The 27,104-nt window shown below is 37.9% G+C and overlaps 1 protein-coding gene across 1 annotated transcript; it reads left to right on the top strand.

Annotated features, from left to right (window-relative positions):
• Positions 1–1,013: 1,013 nt before the first annotated feature.
• On the top strand, positions 1,014–26,351 carry LOC104607557 (uncharacterized). The gene is made up of 6 exons (XM_010273220.3): positions 1,014–1,405; positions 14,843–14,951; positions 24,000–24,130; positions 24,218–24,292; positions 24,628–24,777; positions 25,718–26,351. The coding sequence occupies exons 1-6, from the start codon at positions 1,226–1,228 to the stop codon at positions 25,835–25,837; spliced, it is 765 nt and encodes a 254-aa protein (XP_010271522.1). The 5' UTR covers positions 1,014–1,225; the 3' UTR covers positions 25,838–26,351.
• The last annotated feature ends 753 nt before the right edge of the window (positions 26,352–27,104 follow it).

Consider the following 27,104-nt stretch of genomic DNA (forward strand, 5'->3'; position numbering starts at 1 on the left):
ACAATTTTAAAACCATGCAATTAAGTGAATTAACTAATTCATTAAATAAATTAAGCTTAATAAATAGAGTAGTTAAATAATCAAATCTAATTAAGATAAATAAGTAAATTAAGTTACTATTAATTAATTAAGTAAAGTAATTAAAGAAATTAAGTAAATGAATGTAATTAAGCAAATTAAGTTACTAAGTTAACTAAGTTAATTAAATACATTAAGTGATTGTTAGTTTGCTATTAGTTAGGCTAATTAAGTTAGTTTTTAAGTAATAATTTATTCTTAATAAATTAATTATTAATAATTTAATAACTTTAATTTGATAAAATTTTTGAAGTATTTTACTTCAAGATTAATAAAACTTATTTTTTAATTAATAGATTTTTTAACATCTAAAACAATTTTTTTTTTTTAAATTTGAACAATACCACATAACCATGCTTTTATTATTTTATTGATTATCTAATGAATCCATCAATAAGGCTGTGTTTGGTTTGAAGGAAAAGGTAAAAAAAGGAAAAGAAATGCAGGAAAACCCTTAGATCTTCCCTGCATTTCCTTTCCTTTCCCTACCTTTTCCTTCAAACCAAACATAACCTAAGGGTATAAAGTGATTTTCTTTTGCATAGTTGAAAGGATTGTCACAAAAGTTTTTAATTCAAAGAATTGATACCCCATACTCACTTTAACATGTCGATGATTAATTTGAAAGCAGCCTTAATTCGAAGTTAGAGCCCAAGTATGTAGTGTCGTTCGATTATATATATATTAAAAAAAAAAAGAAAACAGAAATACAAGTGTCAATTGTAAATGCGCACTAGGGTACAGTCCGGGGGTGAAGCTCACCGAAAGAACTTAAAAAGATATAAATGATCTTAACCGTCCAATAGATGGATTCTTTTTGAATGCCAAATCAAGAGAACTCCTGAAACGTGACTAATGAACTGGATTGCATCACGGTGTCATAGGGATGGGTTCCAAAGTTTTTCTCTGCCGTTAACCGTATGTAGTAACACCTCACACCTCACAGGCTCACACCTGGCTGGGTTGTCCGAATGCCGTAGACGCTCTTTCCTTGTCTCCGTAAGCCGGCTGGTGCACTTCAACTGTTAAACGGTTTCAATCAACTCTCCATCTCAAACCTGCCGAAGTTTCGGACATCACTGTGAACACTAAAAGGCAGAGCAGGAGAGAGAGAGAGAGAGAGAGAGAGGCTGAAGGAAAGTTTATCATGGAGGAAGAACGTAGCAGCACCCTGGAGACGGGTAAGGCAGAGAGATCGGTGTGGCTGATGAAGTGCCCCCTCGTTGTGTCAAAGTCTTGGCAGTCTCATGCCTCCGACTCCCACCCCGTCGCTAAGGTTGTCTTATCCGTCGATCCTCTCCGTCCCGACGACTCCTCTTCCCTCCAGGTGCCTTCTCTCTCTCTCTCTCTCTGTTAATGATGATGTGTTCCAATATATAATTGGGGTTGTTATTACTAGAGTTCGATATTGTCCCGATTGATCGCGAACCGGGTTTTCTGACATAGGTAGCCAAATTGAGCTATTTCCTTTTTCACTGGTTAATTGAGAATCAAATATGTGTCTTAAAGTAAAGCAGACAAATGCGAGATACGATCGGAGTCAGAAATGCTTACTTTGGATTGTTAAAAGCCCTACTTGAAGTGTTGATGAAAGTGTACATAATGATCTTCGAAAGGAGAAAGAGGTAGAGAGATCCAAGGGCTTGGCACTTGAAGTGAAAATAGTCCAGATTCCATGTGATTTTTTCCCAGTTCCTATCATAAGCTTCAATATATGACAGACAATTTAAGCTCAAGACCTTCCAATATGCTTTCTGGTTCTTCCTTCTTGGGTCTGCGATCTGATATTCTGTATTTTATGATGTTTGATTCAGAGGTGACGGGAAGTGGCTTGTACCCAAAAACACCATAAGCTGCAAGTCATAGTGTTCTAAAATCCCATAGTACGAAACTTCTATTATAACTAAACAGCATACTACCTAAAATGTTTATATAGAAAAGAGGTATCTTTCCCTTGCAATAGAGAAGGTATTTTTCAACTTTATGTGGATTGCGAGTCTCAACCAAACAGTCCTTTTACTAATAATTGTAGCTCGCCATACTAGTCTTTTAATTTAAAAATGTTTGTTATTCTCGAATTCACACTGTACCAGCTTGGAGTAAGACCATACTGAGCTGGAGTTTCCACCCAAACAGAATTAAGTACAAAAATTTACATCGACAGATGTCTAGAAAATCTGATATACCCAACACAACAAAAACCCCAGAAGATGCATTGTTGGAAAAACCCACAAGTTCACTAGAGGATGGCAGCTCCACAGTATAAACTATGCCATATTAACTCTTGCTATAGCAAGGTTATCCACTAATGAGTGAGCTGATCTTCAGGGTTAGCTGAACTAAGTGTTCTATCTGGCTGCCAAGACTACTCTCCTAGATATGATGCCAGAAGCCATGGACCATCATGTCATCTCTCATCCATCCAGTCACAACCTGCAAGTGACTCTCTGCCCTGATTTGCTGAATGCTCACGGAGAACATCAATCTTGGACCTGAAGTAGTGCCATAATCTCAGCTCTAATGGGGCTCCCATGTCTATTCACTTGCCTCTTAGATATGAACTAGCCCTTAGAAAATCATCAATTGAGATATTATCGTAGAAAACTTTTCTATTCCTCTATTCCCATGCTGCCCATGGAAATAGAATAGCTGCATGAAGACACCACTGCATGATCTTTTTATATGAGAAGCACGATAACTCAAATATGCTTGGTTTTGAGCCTATCTCTTCTAATAAGCTTGCAGGTGTCATCCTCTGGGGAATTCTGTGGAGTATCTCTTGACGATCTTAGTGGACAACTGCTCGAGATTTTCAGATCCTCCCTATGCCCTAGGTGCCCCCTATGCCCTGCCCCTAACCCTACCCAAGACATGCATACAAGGTTTAAAATATCGCAACGTATCAAGCCGTATCGGCCGATACGTACCATTTCGATAAGAAACCGATACACGAAACGTGTAAAAATCATGTGTTCCATTTCTACATACCATTTCGATAAGAAACCGATACACGAAACGTGTAAAAATCATGTGTTCCATTTCTTTTCGTATGTATCGACCGATATGGGCCCGTATCGAGCTGTTTCGGATTTGTATCGGTTGATACAAGCCCAAAACAAGCCGATACAAACCGAACCGTTTCGGTTCCCCTTGTTCCATTGATTGCATTGATTTCATGTGTTCCATTTCTTTTCGTATGTATCGGCCGATATGGGCCCGTATCGAGCTGTTTCGGATTTGTATTGGTCGATACAAGCCCAAAACAAGCCGATACAAACCAAACCGTTTCGGTTCCCCTTGTTCCATTGATTTCATTAATTTATATTTAATACCGAATCTCTCTCATTAATGTCGTTTATTACTCCTATATTTAAGTCTAACTTCTTCATTAATTAGTTAATTACTCCTATATTTAAGGCAAATTTAAGTTTAAATTTGAATTTTAGCACCTAATTACAATTCTCTCATTAATTCTATTAATTAATGATTCTCTCTCTCATTAATTTCGTTTTGTTAGTGTAAAAACTATAAATATTAACAATAGCAAGACTTGAACCCTAGTCACTAGATTTTAATGACCATAATTTCGCCATTAAACCACTCTGATTTGTTTATTGTAATTATATGCATTTTTAGTTTTAAGTGAATTTTCTCTTTTCTTAGTGATGCTTATTAATAAATGCTGAAATTAATTATTAAAATTTATATACTAATAAATATTAAGATAATTATATTGGTTATTTGAAAATTGATGTATATACATTCACATTTTAGTTTTTTTTTTGTTTTTTTCACATTTTAGTTATTCCATCACTTTTCAACGGTTACTAATTATATCTCGATATGTCACATTTTGTGTAAACATTAAATTATGTTTTTTTTACATTTAAATGACTTATTTACAATCATATAAAACTTGTAAGTATTGTTAATAATATATATTTTTATGATTTATTTGAATTTCCTAACATATTTATGCATATCTTGATTTTTCGTCTGTATCCATGTGTATCCAAAATGTATCTCGATACACCTCTTAAAATTGTCTTTCCGATACACCTTGCATTTCTGATACTTTGAACCCTGCATGCATATGCTCACAAACACTCTTCCTCAACCCATGGCTAGGTAAGACAAATTGAGGATGCAGATTCAATTAAGGCCGAGGTTGTTACCTTTCTTAACAGGGACCAGAGTTTGAATTCAAAAGTATTGACACTTCTCTTTGCTTTCTATTGGAGGCGATTCAGCCCATGCAATCAAGTGGAGATGAATTGTTGGTAGCCCTTAGAGTTTGGAACACTTCCTCAATGAGATTATGGAAATATTGAAGCCCAACTTAGCACATATCAAGTGGATTCCTTGAGACCTAAATGTTGTGGCAGATGGTCTTGCAAGATTAGTGGAGCAAAGGGCTTTTTGAATGGTGGTAGCTTTATACCTCATTAATTTTTAGTTTTGGGGGAGGGCTATTCTTTGTTTTATTTTTTTATATAACCTTGTACATCTCCTATATATAGGGGTGGCCATGAGCCAAGCTTTTCAGGAGCTATTCAAGCTCGGCTTGCGAAAAGCTCGATTGGGTTCAGTTTAATCGAGCTTCGAGTCCAATATATAGGCTCGTTTTCTAATTGAGCCAAGCTCGAGCCCAATAAAGCTCGGCTCATGAGGCTCACGAGCCTAATTGAGCTTTTACATACATATAGAAAATAATATATATTAAACATATAAAAAATAAAAAATATTATACATATAGAAAATAATATATATAAATAAAAATAAGAAATTATATATATAATATTTTTATTTTCATATATAATATTATACTAATAACTAGTTTTTATAATCCTTAATTTTTTATATGTCAAATAAAAAATAATTTTTTATATGTATAATTTTTTATTTTTATAAAATATTTGGCTCACAATCAAGCTCGAGTTGAGCTGAGACGAGCCGAGCTTGAGCTTACGAGCTTTAGACTCAAGCTGAACTTGAGCTCAAGTCTCTAGCTCGAATCAAGCTCAAGCCTCATACTTTTTTTTTTTTTTTTTGATAAGCAACAGATAACTTTCATTAATTAAGAAAAAGGTTTAAATACAAAGGTGGGGGGAGGTAAACTCTCTTAACTCTCCCCCAAAAGGAAAATTACAGTGTATCCCAAAACAAATGACTTCTTCCCACTCCCTATTTAGCTAGAGCGTCTGTAAATGAATTGGCACATCTTTTAACCCATTGGATATACACTTCCACTCCTTGAGTTAACCACTTGAATTGCCTTTGTTCATTAATGTATGTCCATAACCCATCATTTGTCTTCTCTATTTAGCCAATTACCACTTGCGAATCTCCTTCAATAATCAACTTGTTTATATTTAGTTCCTTAGCGCTTTTCACCCCCTCTAATAGAGCCAGAATTTCTGCTCTCAGTGAATCCCCAAATCCAATTGGTCCTGAAAAAAGAGCTATTACTGAACTTGCCTCTGATTTGAAAACACCACCAACCCCTGATGGCCCTGTATTTCCTCCACTGCTCCCTTCGAAGTTGAGTTTGATGAAACCTTCCATTGAGGGATGCCACAAAGGATGGACACTAATTCTGCTTGGAGTTGAGACTGCTATTTCCTGCAAGTTGTTCACAATGGTCTCTATTGGAGCATCATCAAATAGGTTCATTGTCTTTATCCACTGTGCTACCCTCAAAGTAATCACTTTTATAATTGTGTCCCTGCTTCTTTCTTTTTCAGCAAATATCCTGTGGTTCCTTTCCTCCCAAATTGTCCAACAAACCGCTGCCCTGGTGCACCTCTGCAAGATTTTCCCCTCTTTTTGATCCGACTACCAACTGAATAGATGAAGAGGCTTTGAATGCTAGATGGGGAAGTCCACCTGCAACCAAATAAAGAGAGAAAACACTCCCAAATAGAAGAAGTAAAAGGGCAGGATATAAGTAAGTGAAAGCAAGACTCACCATTGAGCAAAGGGTACCCCAGTTCGGGGACAAGCACCAAAAAGGCTTCTTTCTTTGAAGTTGATTGCAAGTATTAATTTTTTCGAGCGCTATTTCCCAGCGAAGTGCTCCGGCCCTAGGTGGGACTGGTCTCCCCCACACTTCTTTAGAAGGAAAGGGATTGGCAGGAGGAGTGGGTTGAGTTAGGGCATTGAAAAAAGAGGCACAACTGAAAGAGCTAGAAGAGGAAAAGGGTCAAAATCTGGGAATCCCCCCTAGGCGGGTCCAAGAGGACCTTTTGAAGTACCTGAACCAAGGATGACACCAACTTGAGCCTTTTGAGGGAGAATAGGCAGTTAAATTCTTCTTTTCGAATAGCTAGATATTCGGCTTGGTTCGACTCGAATCCACCCCTACCTACCTACCTACCTACCTACCTACCTACCTACCTACCTATATATATATATATATATATATATTCTACATAGTCGACTTTCCTTGAAAAGAAAAAGAAAGCTTGAGATTCATTCAGGAGGCTGCCACTGAACACCAAACAAATAGAAAATGTGTTTCCAAATTTTACAAACATAAGAGAATAAAGTGAGATAGAGTCTCCACTGGCTGCAGTCTATTATTCTGATTTTACTGCATTTGATACTTGACTTGTAGTCTTGTACTTCAAATTTTGAATCACCAATTATTTCTTTCACTTTGTCATCAAAGTTATGGCCTCCACCCAATGCTAGTTCTGACTTCTGTCTATCTAGGTCTTGGGGACAGATGAACTGATGAACTGGATATGAACCTAACCTCCAGTTTTTTTTTTTCCCATGAAGCGGCCACTCTCAGAATTTTGAATCACTAATTATTTCTTTCACTTTGTCATCAAAGTTATGGCCTCCACCCAATGCTAGTTCTGACTTCTGTCCATCTAGGTCTTGGGGACAGATGAACTGGATATGAACCTAACCTCCAGTTTTTTTTTTTCCCATGAAGCGGCCACTCTCAGAATTTTGAATCACTAATTATTTCTTTCACTTTGTCATCAAAGTTATGACCTCCACCCAATGCTAGTTCTGACTTCTGTCCATCTAGGTCTTGGGGACAGATGAACTGGATATGAACCTAACCTCCAGTTTTTTTTTTTTTTTTCCCATGAAGTGGCCACTGTCAGAATTAAACCTGCATTCTCATGCGCCAGAATGAGATTTTACCATTGTACAAAGCGATGGCTCCTACTTTGTCATCAAAGTTTCTGTCAGAAATTTCATTCAATCTAATTTAAAATATCTATCTCCATGGAATTCTTCAACTGCTATAACCTCCACCACTGCCTTAGATCCAACATTATGCATTTCCGTATATGCTAATTTTTACTGGTTGGAATTGATTTTCAGGTTAATAGTAGAAATTTGCTGAAATAAAAAAATGCAGAAGAAAGAAGAAGAGAATAAGTTTTTGTGAGAGAAGAGAAGAAGAAGTGAAAGAGTGAAGAAAGGAAGAGAAGGCAATCTAATCTAACTGCCCTCTTCCATTAGTATTTATACTTTAAATAAAAAGTGTGTACAATGACTGGTTGCCCTTAATAGTAGAAATCTGCTTAAATAAAAAAAAACTGTAGAAGAAAGAAGTAGAAGAGAATAAGTTTTGTGAGAGAAGAGAAGAAGAGAAAGAGTGAAGAAAGGAAGAGAAGGCAATCTAATCTGACTGCCCTCTTCCATTAGTATTATACTTTAAATAAAAAGTGTGTACAATGACTGGTTTCCATTATAGGGCGTCTGATGCAAAAAACTCAATAAAAACATAAAAAACACTATTCTAAAAGCTTGCAAATAGTATGTTGTGGTCCCTACCTGCTAGCTAAACAAATAATAAATAAAAGCAACAAAAACTGTAAAATCCTCAACACTCCCCCTTATGGGAGTAAATGTCACACATTCTCAACTTGCGTAGGTCATGTTCAAGCTTACTCCTTGCAATCCCTTTGGTAAAGACATCGGTCAATTGTAATTCAGAAAAGACAGAAGGAAGGCAAACTTATCTAGCTGCCACCCTTTCTCTTATGAAGTGCCTATCAACTTAAATATGTTTTGTCCTGTCATGCTGAACTGGATTGTGGGCAATATTGATTGCAACTTGGTTGTCACAGTATAACATCATGGGCTCCTCTGCATTAATCTCAATCTAACTCAACAAGGACCTAATCCAAAGGAATTTTGAGACACCATGGGCTAGACTTGTTCATGGGTTGGGCCGGGCCGGGCTTTGTCTATGTATCAACAGAATACATTTAGGCCCGAGCCCGAGCCCGAGCCTAGCCCAGCCATTGGGCCTAGGTCTTGAGCTTGAGCCCAACCCTCATATAAAGCCCGAAGCTTGAGCTTGACCAGAAATTTGAAAGCATATATTTTTTTTTCCTTTTTATTCAATAAAAAGTGTTTTATTTATATTAAAAACCTTCAAAACTCAAAAATAATAAACATCTCACTATTACTTAAAAAAAGAGAAGAAGAACAAAGAAAAAATATTGTATATATACTTTTTATTAAATAAAATATGTTTTTTATTATTTAATATATAGTATTAAGTCGGGCTCGGGCTTGGGCCGGGCGTTTTTGAGAAAGCCCAAGAATGCCCGAGCCTGGCCTGAAAAAATTCAGACCCGGTGTTTTAGGCCGGAGCCCAAGCTCGTGATTCTAAAATTATGACTAAGCTTGACTCAGAACAGGCCAGGCCGGGCTGGCCCGTCAGGCTACCCAGCCCTTGAACAGGTCTACCATGGGCTATAGTTCTATAATTTGGCTTTTGCACTTGACCTTGCCACCACTGTTTGTTTTTTACTTTTCCATGAAACCAAATTTCCTCACAAAGGTACATATTACTGATCTAGATCTCCTATCGTCTAGGAAACTTACCTAATCCGCATCTGTATAGGCTTCCAGTTTCAAGTTCCTATGATAAGTGAATAAAATTCCTCTGCCAGGATGTTTCTTTAGGTATGCAAGTATCCTATCAATTGCCTCCTACTGCTGAACCCGAGGAGCATGCATATATTGGCTTACAACACTCACGACATAAGAAATGTCTGGGTGTGTCATGCACAAATATAGCAGCCGATCTACCATTCTCTGATATCTCCCTACATCCTTAACCAACTCACAATTTAAGCATTAATCCTGTGGTTTCGGTTAATAAGAGTACCAACTGGTTAAACTCCTAGTTTCCTAGTTTTTTGCAATAAGTTTAACACATACTTCCTCCGAGAGATGAATATCCCATGCTTGGATCTTGCAACCTCAATTCCCAGAAAATATTTCAGTTTACTTGGGTCCTTAATTTCAAATTCTTGCTGCAATGACTTCTTGAGTATATCAATCTCACTCAGACCATTCCCTGTAACAATGTCTATATCATCCACATACACAATCAATACTAACACAAGTGATCCTCTCCTCTTCACAAAGGGAGTGTGATCCGACTGGGTTTGTGTGTATCCAAAATGGATCAATGCCCCTCTAAACCTATCAAACCATGCTTTAGGTGACTGCTTCAAAGATTCAAACCATATAATGACTTTTTAGCTTGCAACCTTTCCTTCACCAACATCCTTATGAGAAACCAATTGGAAAGGTCCATATATGCTTCTTCCTGCAAATCACCACCAAGGAAATCATTTTTGACATCAAGCTAGAAGAGTAGCCATGAGTAAATACCTACTAGAGACAAAATGATCCAAACTGAACTCATCATAGCCGCTGATGCAAAGGTTTCCAGATAATCTATACCACAAGTCTGTGTATACCCTTTTGCAACTACCTTGCCTTGTACCGCTCTATACTATCATTAACCCTGTACTTCACAATGAACACCCATCTACATCCAATAGTCTCCTCTGTAGGAAGATCAGCCATTTCCCATGTCTGATTCTTAATCAAAGCCTTCATTTCTTCTTGCATAGCTGTTCTTTGCTTAGGTTTAGAGAGAGCCTCGCTAACATTCTTAGGTATAGACATAGAGTTTAGGGAAGAAATGAAGGCATGGTAGGAGGGAGATAGACAATTGTAGGAAAGATGGTGTGAAATGCAATGGGTTGTAAACTTTCTCTTTCCCTTGGGGAGTGCAATGGGAAGATCAAGATCAATTGCAACATCAGCGTTAGGTATAGAAATATCATTAGTGGGATCGGAAGCAATAACATGCTCAAGGGAAATACCTAGAACTATATCAGTCAAACCTGGAATCTCAGATGGTCTGATGGAGAGTGGTGCAGGTTCCTTTGTTGGAGCATGCGTGGAATCAACCTTCTTGCATTGGCATTGAAAAAACTATGAGGCAGGTCGTAATGGGTTAGGTAGTGACACTCGAAGAGTTGTTGGTGGAGCAACAAATGGTATTGATGATGTAATTGGTGGTGGAGCTAGTGGAACAAATGAAGGAACAAGAAGAGGAACAAACTATGAGCTCTCCTCCCCAAAACACTCCCTTTGAGGAGAACCACTGGAGAAAAAATATGTAGGCTCGAAGAAAGTAACATCCATAGTGACAAACTTGCTCCCTGACACTAGATCATAACAATAGTACCCCTAATAGCTTTGAGCATACCTAAAGAAAACATATTTCTTGGCCTTAGGACCCCACTTCTTATGATGAGGGCTATGTGGCACCTTAAACCCAAGAATGCATGAAGGTATACAGTTGATCAAGTACATAGATGTGAGAATTGCATCACCCCAAAACCGAACAGGAACTGAAGCACACTATAAGACTTATTGCCACCTCCACAATGTGTTTGTTTTTCCTCTTTGCTACCCCATTCTGCTGCAGCATATAAGCATAACTACTTTGATGAATCACCCCATGCTCCAATAAATATGTGGCTAAATCCTTTTCAAAGTACTCTTTAGCATTGTCTGACTTGGAAAATCTTAGTCCTCATCCAAACTGTGTGAGAGCCATCTAGTGGAATTGTCGTACCAAAATAGGTACCTCATCACGTGATCTCATAAAATATATCTAAGAATATCGAGTGTAATCATCCATGAACAAAAGAAAATGGCAGGAACCACCCATGGAAGAAATATGATAAGGCCCCCATACATCAATGTGAACAATATCAAAAGCAAAAGAACTTCTTTTATTACTTAATTTAAAAGAATGTCTACAATGTTTTCCTAATTGACAACTTTCACACTCCAGACTAGACAACTAAATAGACTTAAACAATTTTGGAAATAAACATTGCAAATACCTGAAAGAAAGATGACTCAAACGATTATTCCCTTTCCCAACAATGGGAACATGGGAATCATTTGTTGTAGAGACTCTATCTCTACTAGAACACAACTGGTAAGAAGTAAAAAGAGTAGACATGTTGGTCATATGCTCAAATTTTACTGAGTCTATAATCCATAGAGATCCCTCCTTACCTGAGGTGGATGCATAATTTGTAGTGGCATATGAACTATTTGTGTGAGCAAAAGAAGTGGTGTGGCTTTGATGGGAGCAACCAAGGTAACCCCAAGCCTTCAGGTGTAGGGGGTGTGCTGAGGGATAAGGAAAGCAACATTGTGTTTTTATTCTCAGGGCCAGTGGGAGTGGGAGATTCTACAAGGGCAGAACTACTAGCGGATGTACAAGGTATCTAGATCGCCAACCAGCTTGGGGTGGAACATTTGCTAATTGTAGGGGATTCTCAGGTGGTAATAGGCTGGCTCTCAAATCCGGATGCTGTCATTTGGGGATACAGAGACCTCCTCAAAAAAGTGAAGTGGCTAACTAGTAATATGAGAGTGGATGTTAAGTCATTTATCGAAAAAAAAAAGAAGTGGTGTGACTGCCCTTAAACTTCTTGCATTTTGCTGTTTGCCTGTAGAACCAACTGAGTCCTTACTTATAAGTTGCCCATACTAATCCAATTCTGTCCTAACTGCTGCTGCTGTAATGGACTCTAAATTAGCTTGAGTAAGAAATCCTGATGCGTCTTTAGTAATTGCCATATTGACATTCCCTTTCTTGTTCTTAACCTAGGCTAATATAAGATGTGGGTGGAGCTTCCAACAGGTATCTCTGGTATGCTTAGCCTTCTTGCAGTAATCACACACCAAGTCTTTCTTGTCTTTCCTCTTAATCTCATTGCTCCTCTGTCTTAATTTGGCTTAGATTTGATTGTACTAACCATAGCTGGTCAAATTCAGGGTTCAGTCCAGCCAAGAACTCAAAGACCTTATTTTTCTCCACCAATTTTTGATAGGTTGCTGCATCCTTAGTACTCTCCCAAACCACAGTCTCTAAGTGGTCTATCTCCTACCAAAGTGTTTTCAACATAGAGAAATACATAACAAGAGGTCTATCTCCTTGCTTTGTATTAATCACCTGATTGGCTGATTCCTCAATTGATAGGCTCTGGCTACATTCTGTTTGTAGGAATAGTCCTTTACCACTCCATCCCAAATCTCCTTTGCAGTATTAGCCCACATAAAATTTTTACCAATGTGAGGTGACATTGAATTGCATAGCTAAGACATCTCCATGTAATTTTCTTGCACCCATCGGGAAGAATCTGTATTAGGTTTCTTTTCCTCCTTACTGATGTACCCCAATTTCCCATGAGCACTAATAGTCATCTTGGCTGATTGTGCCCATTCTAAATAGTTTGTACCATCCAATTTTATAGTGGTAATAATCCCATATCCAAAAGGATCACTTGTACCTCCTACACTCAGACCTAGGTCACCGATTGACTTTTGTTCAGTACTCCAACCCTCCATTTCAACTCAATCAGCTTAAAACCAAAAAAGGATCAGGTAGAAACACTCCAGGATCAGATTGATCTCACAAACAAGTGTGGAAAACCTTTCCGAAGGAAGAAAACTTCACCCGGAGAGAAATCTCCCTTCCTGAGAGCTGTGGGAGAAGAGAGAACAGGGTATCGATCTCTCTAGGAGGCTCAAAAAAGGCCAAAAACTGAACTGCCTCCTATAAAAAAACCTTAAGATATCCATAAAAGTCTGAGAGCCCAACACCAGGTCAAAATTAAGAGTCCAACATGACTAGGACTCTTCCCTGCACTCCAGTTTTTCCTGATTTAAACACAAATCATCTTCTTGATGACTGAAAACCACCAAAATGTCCAAGAACTGGGCAACCTAAAGCAGATCGATCAGCCCTCTATTTCCTCATGCAGTCAACTGATCTAGGACTGCATGAATCAACCTCAAGGAATCCTAACTAGGCTCTGATACCAAGTAGGAATCTGCTGAAATAAAAAAAAAACTTTAGAAGAAAGAAGAGAAGAAGTTTTTGTGAGAGAAGAGAAGAAGAAGAGAAAGAGTGAAGAAAGGAAGAGAAGGCAATCTAATCTAGCTGCCGTCTTCCATTAATATTTATACTATAAATAAAAAGTGTATACAATGACTGATATGTCCTTATAGGGTGGCTGATGTAAAAAACATAAAAACACTACTCTAAAAGCTTTCAAATAGTATGCTGTGGCCCCACCTACTAACTAAACAAATAATAAACAAAAACAAGTAATAAAAATCGTAAAAATCCTCAACAGCAATACTGTTTTTGTTGATACTGTGTTTCATCCATTTAGCAGATGGATGACTAAATTTTAGATGAAACTTTTACTACTTATCTGTCTAGAAACTGCATTGTGTATAACTCTCACCTTCTCCTATATTATATCTTTTAGGTAATGGGATATTTTTAAAGTATTGGGATTTTCCATAACTTTTTTATAGTCTCTCATCAACCCTATGGAGCATCTTGTAGAATGCCAATTTTCTAACTTTCTATACGTTATCATCTTGAAAACATGTAAATGATAGACAATAGAAGTGAGTTTAGTTGAAAGATAGACAATAGATCTTCTGAGATGTGTGACTAGTAATTTTTTTAAATTTCATAGATGATCTTCAATTGCCTTCTCTTCCGACCTCAGAAACAGGACGGTGACATTTTGTGGTGTGCTGGTTTCTAAGACATTGCTTTTTACTCCTGTGAATGTTTAAGATATTTGGTATGAGACATATCGATATTCTAGTTTTTTACCACTTGTATCAATTGTTTTAATGAGAAAAAGGAATCCCAGAGATTCGTCAATCTTCAATATATTGGACCTGGATCTGATAAAAAAAGTATTGGACCTGGTTGGTTCTGCTTGTGCATGCTCCCAGTTTTGTGACTGTCTTGTAATTTTCATACTTGTCCATGGACTTTGCATCTTTTCATCTTTTGGGCTATATAAAGGAATGTGGTTTTGTTTATAATACAAGAAATGTAATGCTCAGGTATCCAAACTATTTATTCAATGGATCAACTTCTTTATTGCCATTACGTATCACTTGGAAGGACCTTAGTCAAATGACTATTTTTTTTTCACTTTGACAAATTTGTTTTGAAGATGCCTTGAAGATTGATGAGCATATTTGTCTCCTGTTTACAAGTAATTAATTAAATATGATGTTGAAAGATAAACACGGGTCATTTTTAAAGCATGGGTAATACAAGGAAGGTCCTTTTTCTGGATGGTTTGATTGAAAGTTGTATGCCATTTGCACCATGGCCTAGTTCTTTTACTGGACGTGCTAACTTTTGAGATACTCCCACCTCAAGAAGTGTAATTTACTAACAACTTCCTATGGTTGAATGTTAATAATAATTTTAAGAGCACTTCTGCACGTTTCGACTGTTATTCTCATATTTCATACCTATCCAATTGACTTAAAAGGTTTATTTCTATGTTTATCATTAATATCTTCTTTTTTATGAATCAATTTCCTTGTTTTAACATGTTCCTTGGATGGTAATCAGTTCACAATGGAATTGGCTGGCACTGAGTTTGCAAATACGCCAAAGAGTTATTCCTTGAATATGTTTAAAGACTTTGTTCCAATGTGTGTTTTCTCTGAGACGAGTCAAGGTGAGGATTATCATGTGTACTTTTTGTATATTCAGTTCATTTAACTTTTATCTATAGTTGTCACTTATTCAAGGCACACCCATTAATTCATATCTAATGCACCTTGTTGGTGTTATTTTGATTCTCATTTTTCTCTCTGTGTTGAAATGTTCTTTACTATTCTTACTTTGTTTGACTTGATAGGCTAAATGTGTGCTGGCTAGGCAATCCCAAATAACATAAATTGATACAAGCGCGCATGCGCGCGCTCACACACACACATAGCCACTTCTTGCATGGATAAAGTTGATTCTAGATATTGATAGGGAAATACCTAGATGTATTTTAGCTAGCTTTCAAATTTTACATTTTACATGAAATCTTCAGTGTTCAACTAAAACAATATATGTGCAATCTGCAACACAGTGATTTAGAGAGGATTTATCTGTTTGCTGATTCATATTTGGTTAAATATTTTGGGTGGGCTTACAGTTTAAGTTTCAAAGGTGAAATCATGCAAAAATCATGGGAACTTTGTGGATGCAGAAATTAGCATTAATGCAGTTGATGAGTTTTTCATTGGATTTACAGAGAGATGACTGTTCCCTTTGGAAAGGGGTCCTTGCTTGGTGAAATGGTAAAACCTTGTCTTGACAAGCATGGGAGTTGGGGGGTGGTTACTTATTGCAAAAAATGATGGAGGTTAGGAGTTTACTTGGTCAACCCCTCCGACAACCCTCTATTACCAAGACCTGTATTGGTTAATGATCTTCTAAAAACTGTTGCAGGTTGCCTGGATGATTTTATGATGGGAGACATCTTTTTTGATCGAACTACTAAACCCTAGCGTTTCAAACTTTAGGTTAACAAACTGACATAGAGAATCAAGTGAGGGATTAGTCAACTGATGGGATTTTGGACATGATTGCAGGTTTATACATAATCCTGATTGCTACTCTTGGATGTAATTTTTCCTTCATGTCCATACAGTAGGATTCTTAAGAACTGCCAAATATAAAAGATGAAACCATGATTAGAAAGTGAAGGAAAGGATTAGAGATGGAAAGATAAGGGTGAAGCTCGAGTAGTTCACTTGGTTGGAGTTAATGGTTATTATCTACCATGATTGAAGTTTCATATCCTTCTTTTAGTGTATTATGGTCTCTATAAGAGCATGGTCTTCTACTCATGTAGGGCTGATCAATGGAGTCTGTTCTGATCTGACTATCTGAGATCCAATCTGATTATTTTGGATTTGGATGACTTTTTTTTATCAGAAAAAAAGACTTTTATTAATAACAGAGAAATATTGAATTACAATAGTTATAGGTTGCAGTAATGCATTAACCCAATCTACAAACACATGCAAACAGTTACAGTTCTGCCCAGTACAAGGTAGATCTATTTTCCCCCTGTTTTGCTAGGGTATCCGCCAACCCATTTGCAGTCCTTTTGACCCAACCAAACTGAGAGTTGAACCTCCTTGCAAGTATGTCAATTTCTCTGTAGATAAATTTGAGCTTTCAAGGTGCTGATGTGTTGTTTTTAGCCCAAGAAATGACCAGTAGTGAGTCTCCTTCTATTTCTAAATCTGTTGTTCCAATCTGCTCAGCCATCTTTAGATCATGAAGTAGAGCCAGAGATTCAGCCTGTATTGAGTCACCAATACCTATTGGTCCTGAGAAGAGTGCCACAACTTCACCTAGATGATTTCTAATCCCACCCCCTATACCTGCCCTTCCCGGGTTACCAAAGGAACTCCCATCAAAGTTTAGTTTTAGTTTGTCCAGTGCAGGTGGCTTCCATTCCGCTCTCACAACTTCTTTGGGTACATCTGTTTGTGCTACTTCAGTCCAGTTTCTTAGAATCTCATTCATGGAGAAGTTTTTGAATAGTTCCATGGTCATCATCCAATGTGCAGTTCTGATTTTTATGGATTTGGATGATCCATCTACATAATTGGTTTGGATTCAGATTTTGAGGGTTGCATTTGTTTAATAATTGAATTGGATGCAGATTTGACACTATCCAATCTGATTAAGATTCAAGTCGCACACACATAACCTTTTAATGTTTATAATTAATTAAAAGGGCAGCCTAGTGCACAAGGCTCCTGACAATGTGGGGTCTGGGGAGGGACAGATGTATGCAGCTTTACCCCCCTATACATAAAGGCCCTGTTTAGCGCGTCTTTCTGCACAGTTTGTCAGCTATTTAGAAGCCTGAAAGATCACATTGTGGTCTTTTTCCATTTGGTTTAGAGGTGATCTAGCCGCCAAAAGATGTTGCATTGAAAAGATGCGCGAAGCCTGTTTTGGGCTATTTTCGGGAAGCTCCAAATGGAGCTTTTCGGTTTTTCTTTTTTTCAACTTGTCTTTGCGTGGAAAGACGTGTGGAAAGACACGCCTTAACCAAATGGTCTTCAGGCTGTCAAGATCTTAATGCAAAAGCTCACTAGGGGCCGTTTGGAAAGTCTTTTTGGGAAGATCTTCTAGTAGCTCTAACAGTCAAAAGATGCATTGAGCTTTTGCATTAAGATTTGAGCAGCCTGAAGCCTGTTGGTTAAGGCGTGTCTTTCTGCGCGAAGACGAATAGAAAAAAACGCAAAAGCTCCATTTGGAGCTTCCCGAAAATCACCCGTTTTGGGCTTCTTGCTTCTTTTCGGCGCATCGACTTTTGGCGGCTGGATCTACCGCGAACCAAATGGGAATAGACTGAATCACAGTCTTCCGAGCTTGTAAATAGCCGACAGACCGCATGGAAAGAGGCACCAAATGGGGCCGTACGTCTTTTGACTGTTAGAGCTTCCAGAAGATCTTTAAAAAAAGACTTGCCAAATGGCACCAAAGAGAGGCAGGCTATTTCCAAGATTTGAACCCTGGTCACCAAGGTCTCAATGGAGAAACCCAACTGTTGTGCCAAGGTCCACCCTCAATGTTTATAATTAATAATTTCAGTATTTTATATTTAAATGAATTTATTTTATAAGTTAAAAGTGATTAGTTTTTAATTTTTCTTTATTTTAAAGTTGGTGTAATCTTCCAAAGGCAGCAATAAAAGAAGAGAAAAAATAAAGATAAAGTGAAGAAGGATCTGGTTGAAAGAAAAAGAGAACAGGAGAAGGGTTTTCCAATCAGAGAATTCAAGCTGGACTCCCCTAACTGTCGGCCCTTATACTTTATGTCATAACTTAAAGTGAAATTGCAAGATTGCCCTTACTTAAGTTACAGTAAGAAAAAGAGTAAACAGCCTAATAAATATTAACAGGAAGCATAGTTGTCAAGGCGACACCTAAGCAACAAGGCATCCTTGGAGGCTCGCCTCTTTATGTCACCAAGCAGTTTTGCATACTGTGTAATAAAATACTTTTATATTGTTATTTTTTTAAGATTATAATTATAAAATAGACATTATTAAAGAAAAATATTCATTTTTTGTGTTTATAAACTAATTTCTTTTTATTACTTTCTTATTTGTTAGGGTTTAATCAACACAAACATTGTTAACTGCTGTATTGAACTCTCAATGACTTCAAAATCTGAACCAATAAGTAAGGGAAGAACTTAAAAATTTGTCTAATCAACACATTTCACCTTTTCTTTTCTTCTTTTCCTATAACAAAAATAGGGGTTCAGCCCCTATATTTTTTGAATTTTCTTTCCTTTCTTCTTTTTCTTCTCATGAATATGTTGATTTTCTAGACTTAAACATGAAGTTTATAATTTTCTTATGAAAATTATGGATAGTTATTAAAGAAAGTTGGTTATGGAAACTTGGGAACTAGGCGACAAGGCACCCCCCTGTTTCCTAGCCTCACCTTGGCGCCTTGAAAACTATGACAGGAAGACAATTATACTTATTACTTTAACGGATGAAACAGACTCAAATTAATAGAATAATGGGGGCATTACCAAATGATGGTCCTGGCTATCTGGTAGACTAGACACAGACCTAACCTTTGACAATTTATTTTGCACAAAATGGCTGTTCCCAGGTCAGAAACCCCATTCTCATGCTTGTCAGCCTGAGACTTTACCATTGCATCAAGCTATGGCCCTTAACAAGCAGAGGCTAATGGTTACTTTGAATTTCCAAAAATTAGAAGTGGAAGGTGACTATAAGGTGGTTATTGGCTGGCTGAAGGGTGAAGAGGAAGGACGTTGGTGAATGAGCATTTAATCAGAGACACATGAGCTCTTGCATCTTGAGTGTAAATCTCATTCACTTGGATAAGGGGATCTGCCAATTCATTGGCTAAACTTTAGCCATACCAGTTCATAGATAGGTGCTCTTTTGGGGAAACTCCATTCCTCAAGCAGTGGTTTCATGTTGGGCTTTGAAGTTTAGCTCTTTTCTGGACTACAATTTTTCTTTGTTTATTGTCTTTGTATCTTTTGTGCAAGAATTTTCTATTCTGGTGAAATTCTCTGTTGTTGATAGAAAATCTGAACTACAAAATGGACATTAAGAAAAAATAAATGAATACATCCATCCCCAAGCTTTACAGGCTATATAGGCATAGAACAGACATGGCATGAGTGCACGAGTACAAGTTGTATTGGTATACAAATTACAAAAAGCATCATATGGTTAAAGAACATTTCTATGATCTCAAAACCTCAAATTCCGTTTTAGAAGCTGTAGTGGCCAATCCCTATGTATCCATCTCAAAATGGTGGTGCAGGGAAGGGAATTGTGCCGCAGACTTCTTGCCTCCGGGAAGTTGGTTGAACTTTTTGCCACACTGTTTGAAGACCATCTGGGATGAAGGCAGGGTTTTGGTAAACTCCTGGTTTGGCTAGTTTTTTATCTGTTCCCCAATTCAAAAGAGTTTGCACTTATTGAGAAAGACACATCAACCTTCATGAATCCCCTTCTATCACTTGAAATTGCCATTTCCACACAATGAAACCTTAAGGTGGAACTGGGTTCCCAATGGGGCAATATATGGAATTATAACTTAAGAATTAGGTAGTGCTTGTTGTAATACATGACCTTCTTTTGGTTTCAGTCAATCTAAGACTAAAGATCTAACGGGAGATCAAATTCGTATATAATTTTCTTCGACATGTGTGGATGGGGGTTTCTTTAGTGTAGAGCTGAAATAGCTGTTGAATAGGTCCCTGATGATCCCCACCAAAGGAGGGTTCAGGGAAGTGAACATGGAATGTTGCCTTGCACCATGACCATTGAGGGCCTGATGCTGGATGGAGGATAGAAAGAGGGCTGGGAGATCAGGTTGGAAAGGAAGAGGTTTCTTGGTGAATTTCAGCAGAGTAAAACCAGGTTAAGGACTTGGTTATCAACTTATCATGTTTCTGTTTCATTGCCTGATCCTTCTATTGATAGAAGAGGATTCCGTCCAGGCTATTATAGTCCGAGGGCATTATACCTAATCCTCATCCTCTCATCCCACAAACTTGGTGGCCATGGTCAGTAAACACACTGGGCTACCAGTCTGCAAGAAGCTTTTTTGGCCTGCAGGGATCAGGTTGTCTTGCCATACTGGAGGTAGTGGGAATTAGTTTATGGGCACATGGAAGCTTTCCTAATGCTGGCATGGGTCAACTTTTCCATTGGTAACCCTGTCAACCCCTTGACGAAATTTCTGTTGTCATTTTCACCTTTTCAGAATGTAAGGATTTATTTTCCTACATTTTGAGTCACTTTGTCTCGTCACTGGACTACTTTTCATGTACTACGTTTGGGGTGCCATCATGACATCCATGAAGCAGAAAATTTCCAACAATCCAACTGGCAATGATAGGCTTCAGTCACTTCGTCTTGTTGACCGAGACTTTTGACCATGACTTGCAGAACCAAAATATCATCCTTTAGTTGGGGTAATTCTGCATGTTGGATTGACTACAAGTTAAATGCCACCAAATTTTAGCCAGATCAAACAAGGTTTGACTGGTCACAGTCACTTCTTTTTTGGTTGGTGATGCATTGCCACTGATCTTGGCAAAGTCCAGCCCTGTTGTCCAATTGGCCTCAGATGGCTCATAGCCTCATTGTTTTCTGTTGATGGATTTAGTTAAATTGTGCATGTCGTGATGTTTATGTTAGGGGTGGTCTCTCTCCCTTGTTACAGTCCGTCTTCTGGGGATATTTGGGCTCAGAGACAGTCATTCCCATCTCATGTCAATGGCCTTGGTGCAATGTCTGAGCTGACCTTTACATGATGATATGGACTTGCCACATCAGCCTTAGCTTTTTGTGTGTACCAAGGTAGTCAGCTGGGTGAAAAATCCTTAACAGTATGTAAAATATGGATAGCAAAATCTTTGAGTTAATGGCTGTAAACAAGTCAAACCATACATTCTGGCATTATAAACTATGCAAAGAGAGGAATTAGGCTTGGTTGGATGGTAAAGTCTTGGCCTGACAAGTATGAGAACACAGATTTGAGTCTGGAAGTGGCCACTTTGTGCTAAAATTCTGGTAGTTATGTTCATATACAGTTCATCCTTCTGAAGACCCTGGATATAGTTCTAGAATGGAAGATGGAGAATGTAGCTACCTTCTCAGACTTCTTGTGATAATGCCATATTATATTGGATAGTTTCCTAAAAGCTCTAACATAAATGCTGTCCATAATATGCCAAAGGGTCTGCAAGATATGGTTGTTCTTGCTGAAGACATGGCTTCGAACCTCTAATACGATCCAAATGCAACTTTCTGTGTCTGCTTCCATGCAAAACATGTCTGGAAAGAATGTGCTGTCTTGCAATATCATACTCGGGATTAAGGCCAGCAAGAAATTCAAAAACCCTATACTTCTCTAGGAGCTTCTGGTAGGCAGCTTCATCCTTAGTGGTTTCCCAAACAACTGTCTCCAGATGGTCAATCTCCTGCCACAGGGTTTTAAGGGCTGAAAAGCAAACAGCAATAGGTCTATCTCCCTGCCTTGTAGCAATAATCTGATTCCTCAACTGATAGGTCCTAGCAACATTCTCACTCTGTGAGTAGGTTTCTACAACCCCATCCCATATTTCCTTAGCTGTATTTGCCCACAAAAAATTCTTACTTACATGGGGCAGCATTGAATTACACAGCCAAGTCATCACCATATAATTTTCCTGTACCCACCGGGAGCTGTTAGTTTCGGGTTTCACCTCCTCACCAGTGATATACCCTAACTTCTTGTGAGCACCAATGGCCATCTTTGCAGATTGTGACCATTCTAAGTAATTTAAACCATCCAACTTAACTGTAGTAATGGTCCCAGCCCCGAAAAGGTCTTCAACACCTCCTCCCACTGGTCCCATTTCACTCCCGGGTTTGTTTTCAACTCCGTTACCCTCCATAATTCTCAAAAAGAGGTTAGAAGGTTATTGTAAGATGAAAGAATATCAAATAAATCACTTCTGGTACCACCGACACCCTTCTGGTGCCCTAGATGATCTTCCCACAAAAGATTCATTTTCTGCGGGACGGGAGCAAAGAGAGAAGAGGCAGCCGCTCTCTCCAGAGACCTCCAAAATAGGCAGGACTTGAACCGCCCCCTTCAGAAAACTCCAAGGAACCCTAAAAACTTAGGGTGCCACTTCCTAAGTCAAAATTGAAGAGTCCAACAGAAATATGACTCTCCCTCTTTCTCTAGTTTTTCTTGAATTTGATGGGAAACCCTAGACCAGCTACAAGGCAAAACAGATCCACCAAAAAATCCAAAAACTGGGCTTACCTGAGATCTTTGATCAACCTCTCAAATCACCATGCAGTCAGCTGATCTAGGGCTGCATGATAGAACAACTGAAGGAACCTTTGGCCTTCTCTGATACCAAGTAGAAATCACTTATTGCAGTTTTAGATGAATTCCTTGTGAAGAGAAAGAAGAAGAAGATGAAGAGTTTCAGCAGTAGAGAGAAGAAAGGAGAAGAAAAGGAGTGGGATGTCAACCAGAATTGAATTAGTTCTGGCTGCCAACCCCTCTTTGTATTATATACTCAAATTAAAAGAATAAGAGATTACAAGAATGCCCTTAGTAGGGAGGCTACTTAAGTAGCTGAACAGTCACAACTTAAAAAACATAAACTAATGGGCCTAAAGCCCAATAACTTCCTAACTTAACAACTTAAAAATAAAAGACAAATAATTGGGCCCAATAACTAGAAATCGGCCCAACTCAACATATACCAAGAAGGCTACTTTGAGGGGAGCTGCTGTTTTCCATACTCTGTCCTACGGAAGCCTCTCCATCTCTTCACCGTTCAGCCTATTGTAAAATGATTTTACCTTGAAAACTCCTGATTTTTCCCCTACCCAAATTCTTTTATCTGGTCTTGATCCATCATGTCTGATTTTGCTGATGATTCTTTGCATCATCTCCATCCATTGCCCTATCTCCCAATCATTCAAATTTCTTCTGAATGTGGGGCACCATTCACCTGAACTCCCATCATGTGAAAATACTTCTGAAATCATGCACTCCTTGTTCTGTGTAATCTCAAACTGTTGGGAATATCTCCTTTAGAAGTTGCTTTCCACACCAGATGTCCTGCCAGAACTTTATCCTTGTTCCATCTCCAATTTCAAATTTAGTTCCCTTCTCAAATTCCAAAGATGATTTCTGTGTTCCTCTTCATACTGCTCACCCATATGATATGTTAGCTTCTCCCAGCTCCCAGTTTAGATTGCTTGATCCATATTTTGACAAGCTGTTAAGCTGTTCATTCCATCTTTAATACCACTTATGCATGCCACATTAAGTTTTCTAATTCTTCTCACTCCTAGACCCCCAGCCTTCCTTGAGCTGCAAACCTTGCTCCACTTGACTAATGCAATTGGTTAATTTAGTTTCATATAGACCTTTTAACATGTTAACATGTATGGATATGGATCTAGGAGGCACCATAATTAAGTGGCTATACAATTCATGACTTCACACTTGCTTTGACTCTGACTGCATAGCACTAATATGCTTCTGAAAAATCGTATCAAGAAAACAAACATATGTATTTCCAGCTCATCAATTCTGGTTCTATTTGAATTTGAACACTCTTAACTCCTTCAGGTACCCTTTCTATCTAGTGAACCAATTTAAAGGGGGAATTTTTGTGATTGTAGGAAAGGTTGCAATGGAAGGAAAAGTGGAGCATAAATTTGACATGAAGCCCCATAATGAAAATATTGAGGCGTATGGTAAATTATGCCGTGAAAGGACAAACAAATGTATGATTAAAACTAGACAAATACAGGTTAGTATGTCAGTTTATTCTCTGTTTTCTTATGACTGGAATCTCATGTTCTCTTTCCTTGAGTTAATAAATTCTTTGTCCAAAAAGGTAATTGACAATGACCATGGAGTTCTTATGAGGCCATTGCCTGGAATGGTTGGTTTAGTGGCATCTGGTTCTAAGGTACTCATTTATAACTTTTCTTTACCAGAACAATTATGTTACTGTTAATTTTCTTATATGTTTCTATTGTCTAGAAATTATCTAGTTCTTGTGATATTTAGAAATCCATTTCTGGGTTTTGTAAAGGGACTGTGCCTTATGTAGGAAAGCATGGTTCAGTTGTTGTCCTTGTTTTCCTCTAATGCTTTTAACTTCCTGTAAAAGCTAGGTTATGTTGTTTAAATAATTCTATTTTATTCCAAAGCTTACTAGATCCCATCTGTGAAAGAAGATAATGCTTTGTCTTTAACGCCAGTAATTTCATACGTGATGTCTTTCTGCTACAATTTGTCCAGGATAAGAAGAAAGTGACTCCTGTGAAGGGAACGGACATGAAAAGAACAAGAAGGGACCGTGGGGAACTGGAGGATATTATGTTTAAGCTCTTTGAAAGGCAACCGAACTGGACATTGAAGCAGCTGGTCCAAGAGACAGATCAACCTGCAGTAAGTTTTTTAATTGCTCCTTTGCATACCTTTTTTTTTTGGGCAAAGCAGTATGTTTCTCTTTAAGAAAAGAATGCAAAGAGAGAAGAATGCATTTGGTATTTTGTGCTTACATCCATGGAAGGTCCCCATGAAATTTACCATTCTCAACTCAAACTGTATACAGCCTTGGTGAACAATTTAGTTTTTACATCATCGGATCATGTTTCTCAAGGTTTCCTAATCCATGTACAGCAAAAATACCCCTGTATGATGAAATTTTCGTACTGTCCTCCAGACCCCTCCAACACCTTTTCTTCACAAGCACTAGCTATTGTGATTCTGCATATTGTGGGGGTGTACTAAGGGAGAGTTCAACTCATCTTCAGCTTCATAGAACTCTCCTCTTTCCTTTTAACTTGTCCCATTAATACTGTATGCCCTTCAAAAGGAATTCCTTACATTTGAACAAAGTTTTGTTTGTTTTGAGATACCGGCATCTGGTATCCAGTATTGACTTGGAGAGTTTATTGGTTAAGTTCTATAGGTTGGTATTGGTTTCTGGTCTGCAAAGTGATGAAATAGTATGGAAGAAAAAGATTGGCTTGGGCAAAATGATTGACATGAGCAATGAAGAAATATTAGGTGATATTTGGGAAATTGGGGTAAACTAAGGGGGTGGTCGACAACATGGTTAGTTTTGTTTTTGGAAACAAAAATAATGGCTATATCAGCAAAATTATGTGGCAAATGTTTTTGTTTTCAAAACAAAACCATGTTGTTTGAACACCCCCCAAGTTGTTTGTCTAAATTAAGTCTAGAAATGAAGCTGACAACAGTGAATTTCGTAGGGATCTTCTATTGTAGACGTGATTAATCAATCAAAAAAGTAGATACATAGTTAACCGGTCAACTGTATGCATTTAACTTTTTTTTTTTTTTCATTTTTTATTTCTGGCAGCAATTCTTGAAGGAGATATTGAATGAACTCTGTGTTTACAATAAGAGAGGTACAAACCAAGGAACTTATGAGCTTAAGCCGGAATACAAGAAATCTGCTGAGGATGTAGATGCTGAATAATTTAACACCTTTTTTCCTGATTCTATATCAGATTGTGCAACTATTTTTCTTCTTTTTCTTCCCCATAAGCTGATTGTGTCAAAAAAATTAAGATGGAGCAACACCCCTAGTTCTTCTGAGATCCATGACAAAATAATGATCCCAGTTGTAGCCAAGGGGTTCAATGTAACATGATGAAGAGAGACGAGGCATATAGGATAGAAGTATATAAAGACGTTTAAGATCTCAGGTCTAGCATTCAAGTTACAGCCCTTATCTATTCAATTCTCATGTTCTCACAAAAGCATTAAACTATTTGTATTTTGTCAAATGGAGGACTTCAAAATGTACCTGTTGTCTGCTGACTGTGGTGGAGTTTGATAACGTCTGATTGAAATGAAATAGACATGGTCAAGGAATAAAAAAATGTTTGTCACTGTCCTTTTTAACATTTTTACATGTACACCTGTTATCTTTTTGTCTTTAGTTAGTTTTAATATTTAAATGGAATATGTAGGCCTATATCATTCAACATGCATGAGTGATTCTGTGCTGTCTCCTCCTGAGTTTGACTTACCAGAATAATCAATGCTTAGCTTCACCAACTAATATGGCTGAATTAAGGTAGATACTTCATTTCTTTGTATGTAACTCCAACAAATCAAATTTTGTAATCGCCAGCCGGGTCAAGCCCTCGTACTTGCATCACAAGACAAGAGAAGACCATGAATTACTTGGGCCCAGCCACTAGTCCATCAATGTTTCTACTCATTTACCATCTTTTGTCAGATGCTTACATGCCACGGAGGAGCAACTCAGCTCATCCTATACAAAAATTGATAGCCAGGGAATCATTCTCTAGTCTCTACCATTAATTTCGCTAACTTCATAATTTCTCTTTGATGCCAATTACTCATGCAACGATAGTCTTTTTGGTACCCCTTTGCATCCACTTGAACCACCCACTCTCTGTCTCTGGTGTCTCCAAATTTCCCTTCTATTGTGGGCCTAGTGGCCTTAATCTCCGTATTGGTGGGCCTTGTGATGTAATAGGAAAGGGAAAAAAAAAACTCTTCCAATTTTGCTGTGGGCGTTCTGTAATGGAACATGACTAGAGTTTAATTTTAATGAATGTATTGGATAAAATAAAGTTTAGAGTTTGTAGTCCTAGACTTCAAGTTATCATCATTATCATTCATCATCTCCGGGGCAATGGACAAGACAACAATATTAAATTGTATCTTCAAGATGGTTTTTGTCTTATAAACGAAAATATTATGTAAGCATT

This window comes from Nelumbo nucifera, chromosome 5, assembly GCF_055504915.1.
Source record: "Nelumbo nucifera cultivar China Antique chromosome 5, China Antique-T2T, whole genome shotgun sequence".
Taxonomy (NCBI): domain Eukaryota; kingdom Viridiplantae; phylum Streptophyta; class Magnoliopsida; order Proteales; family Nelumbonaceae; genus Nelumbo; species Nelumbo nucifera.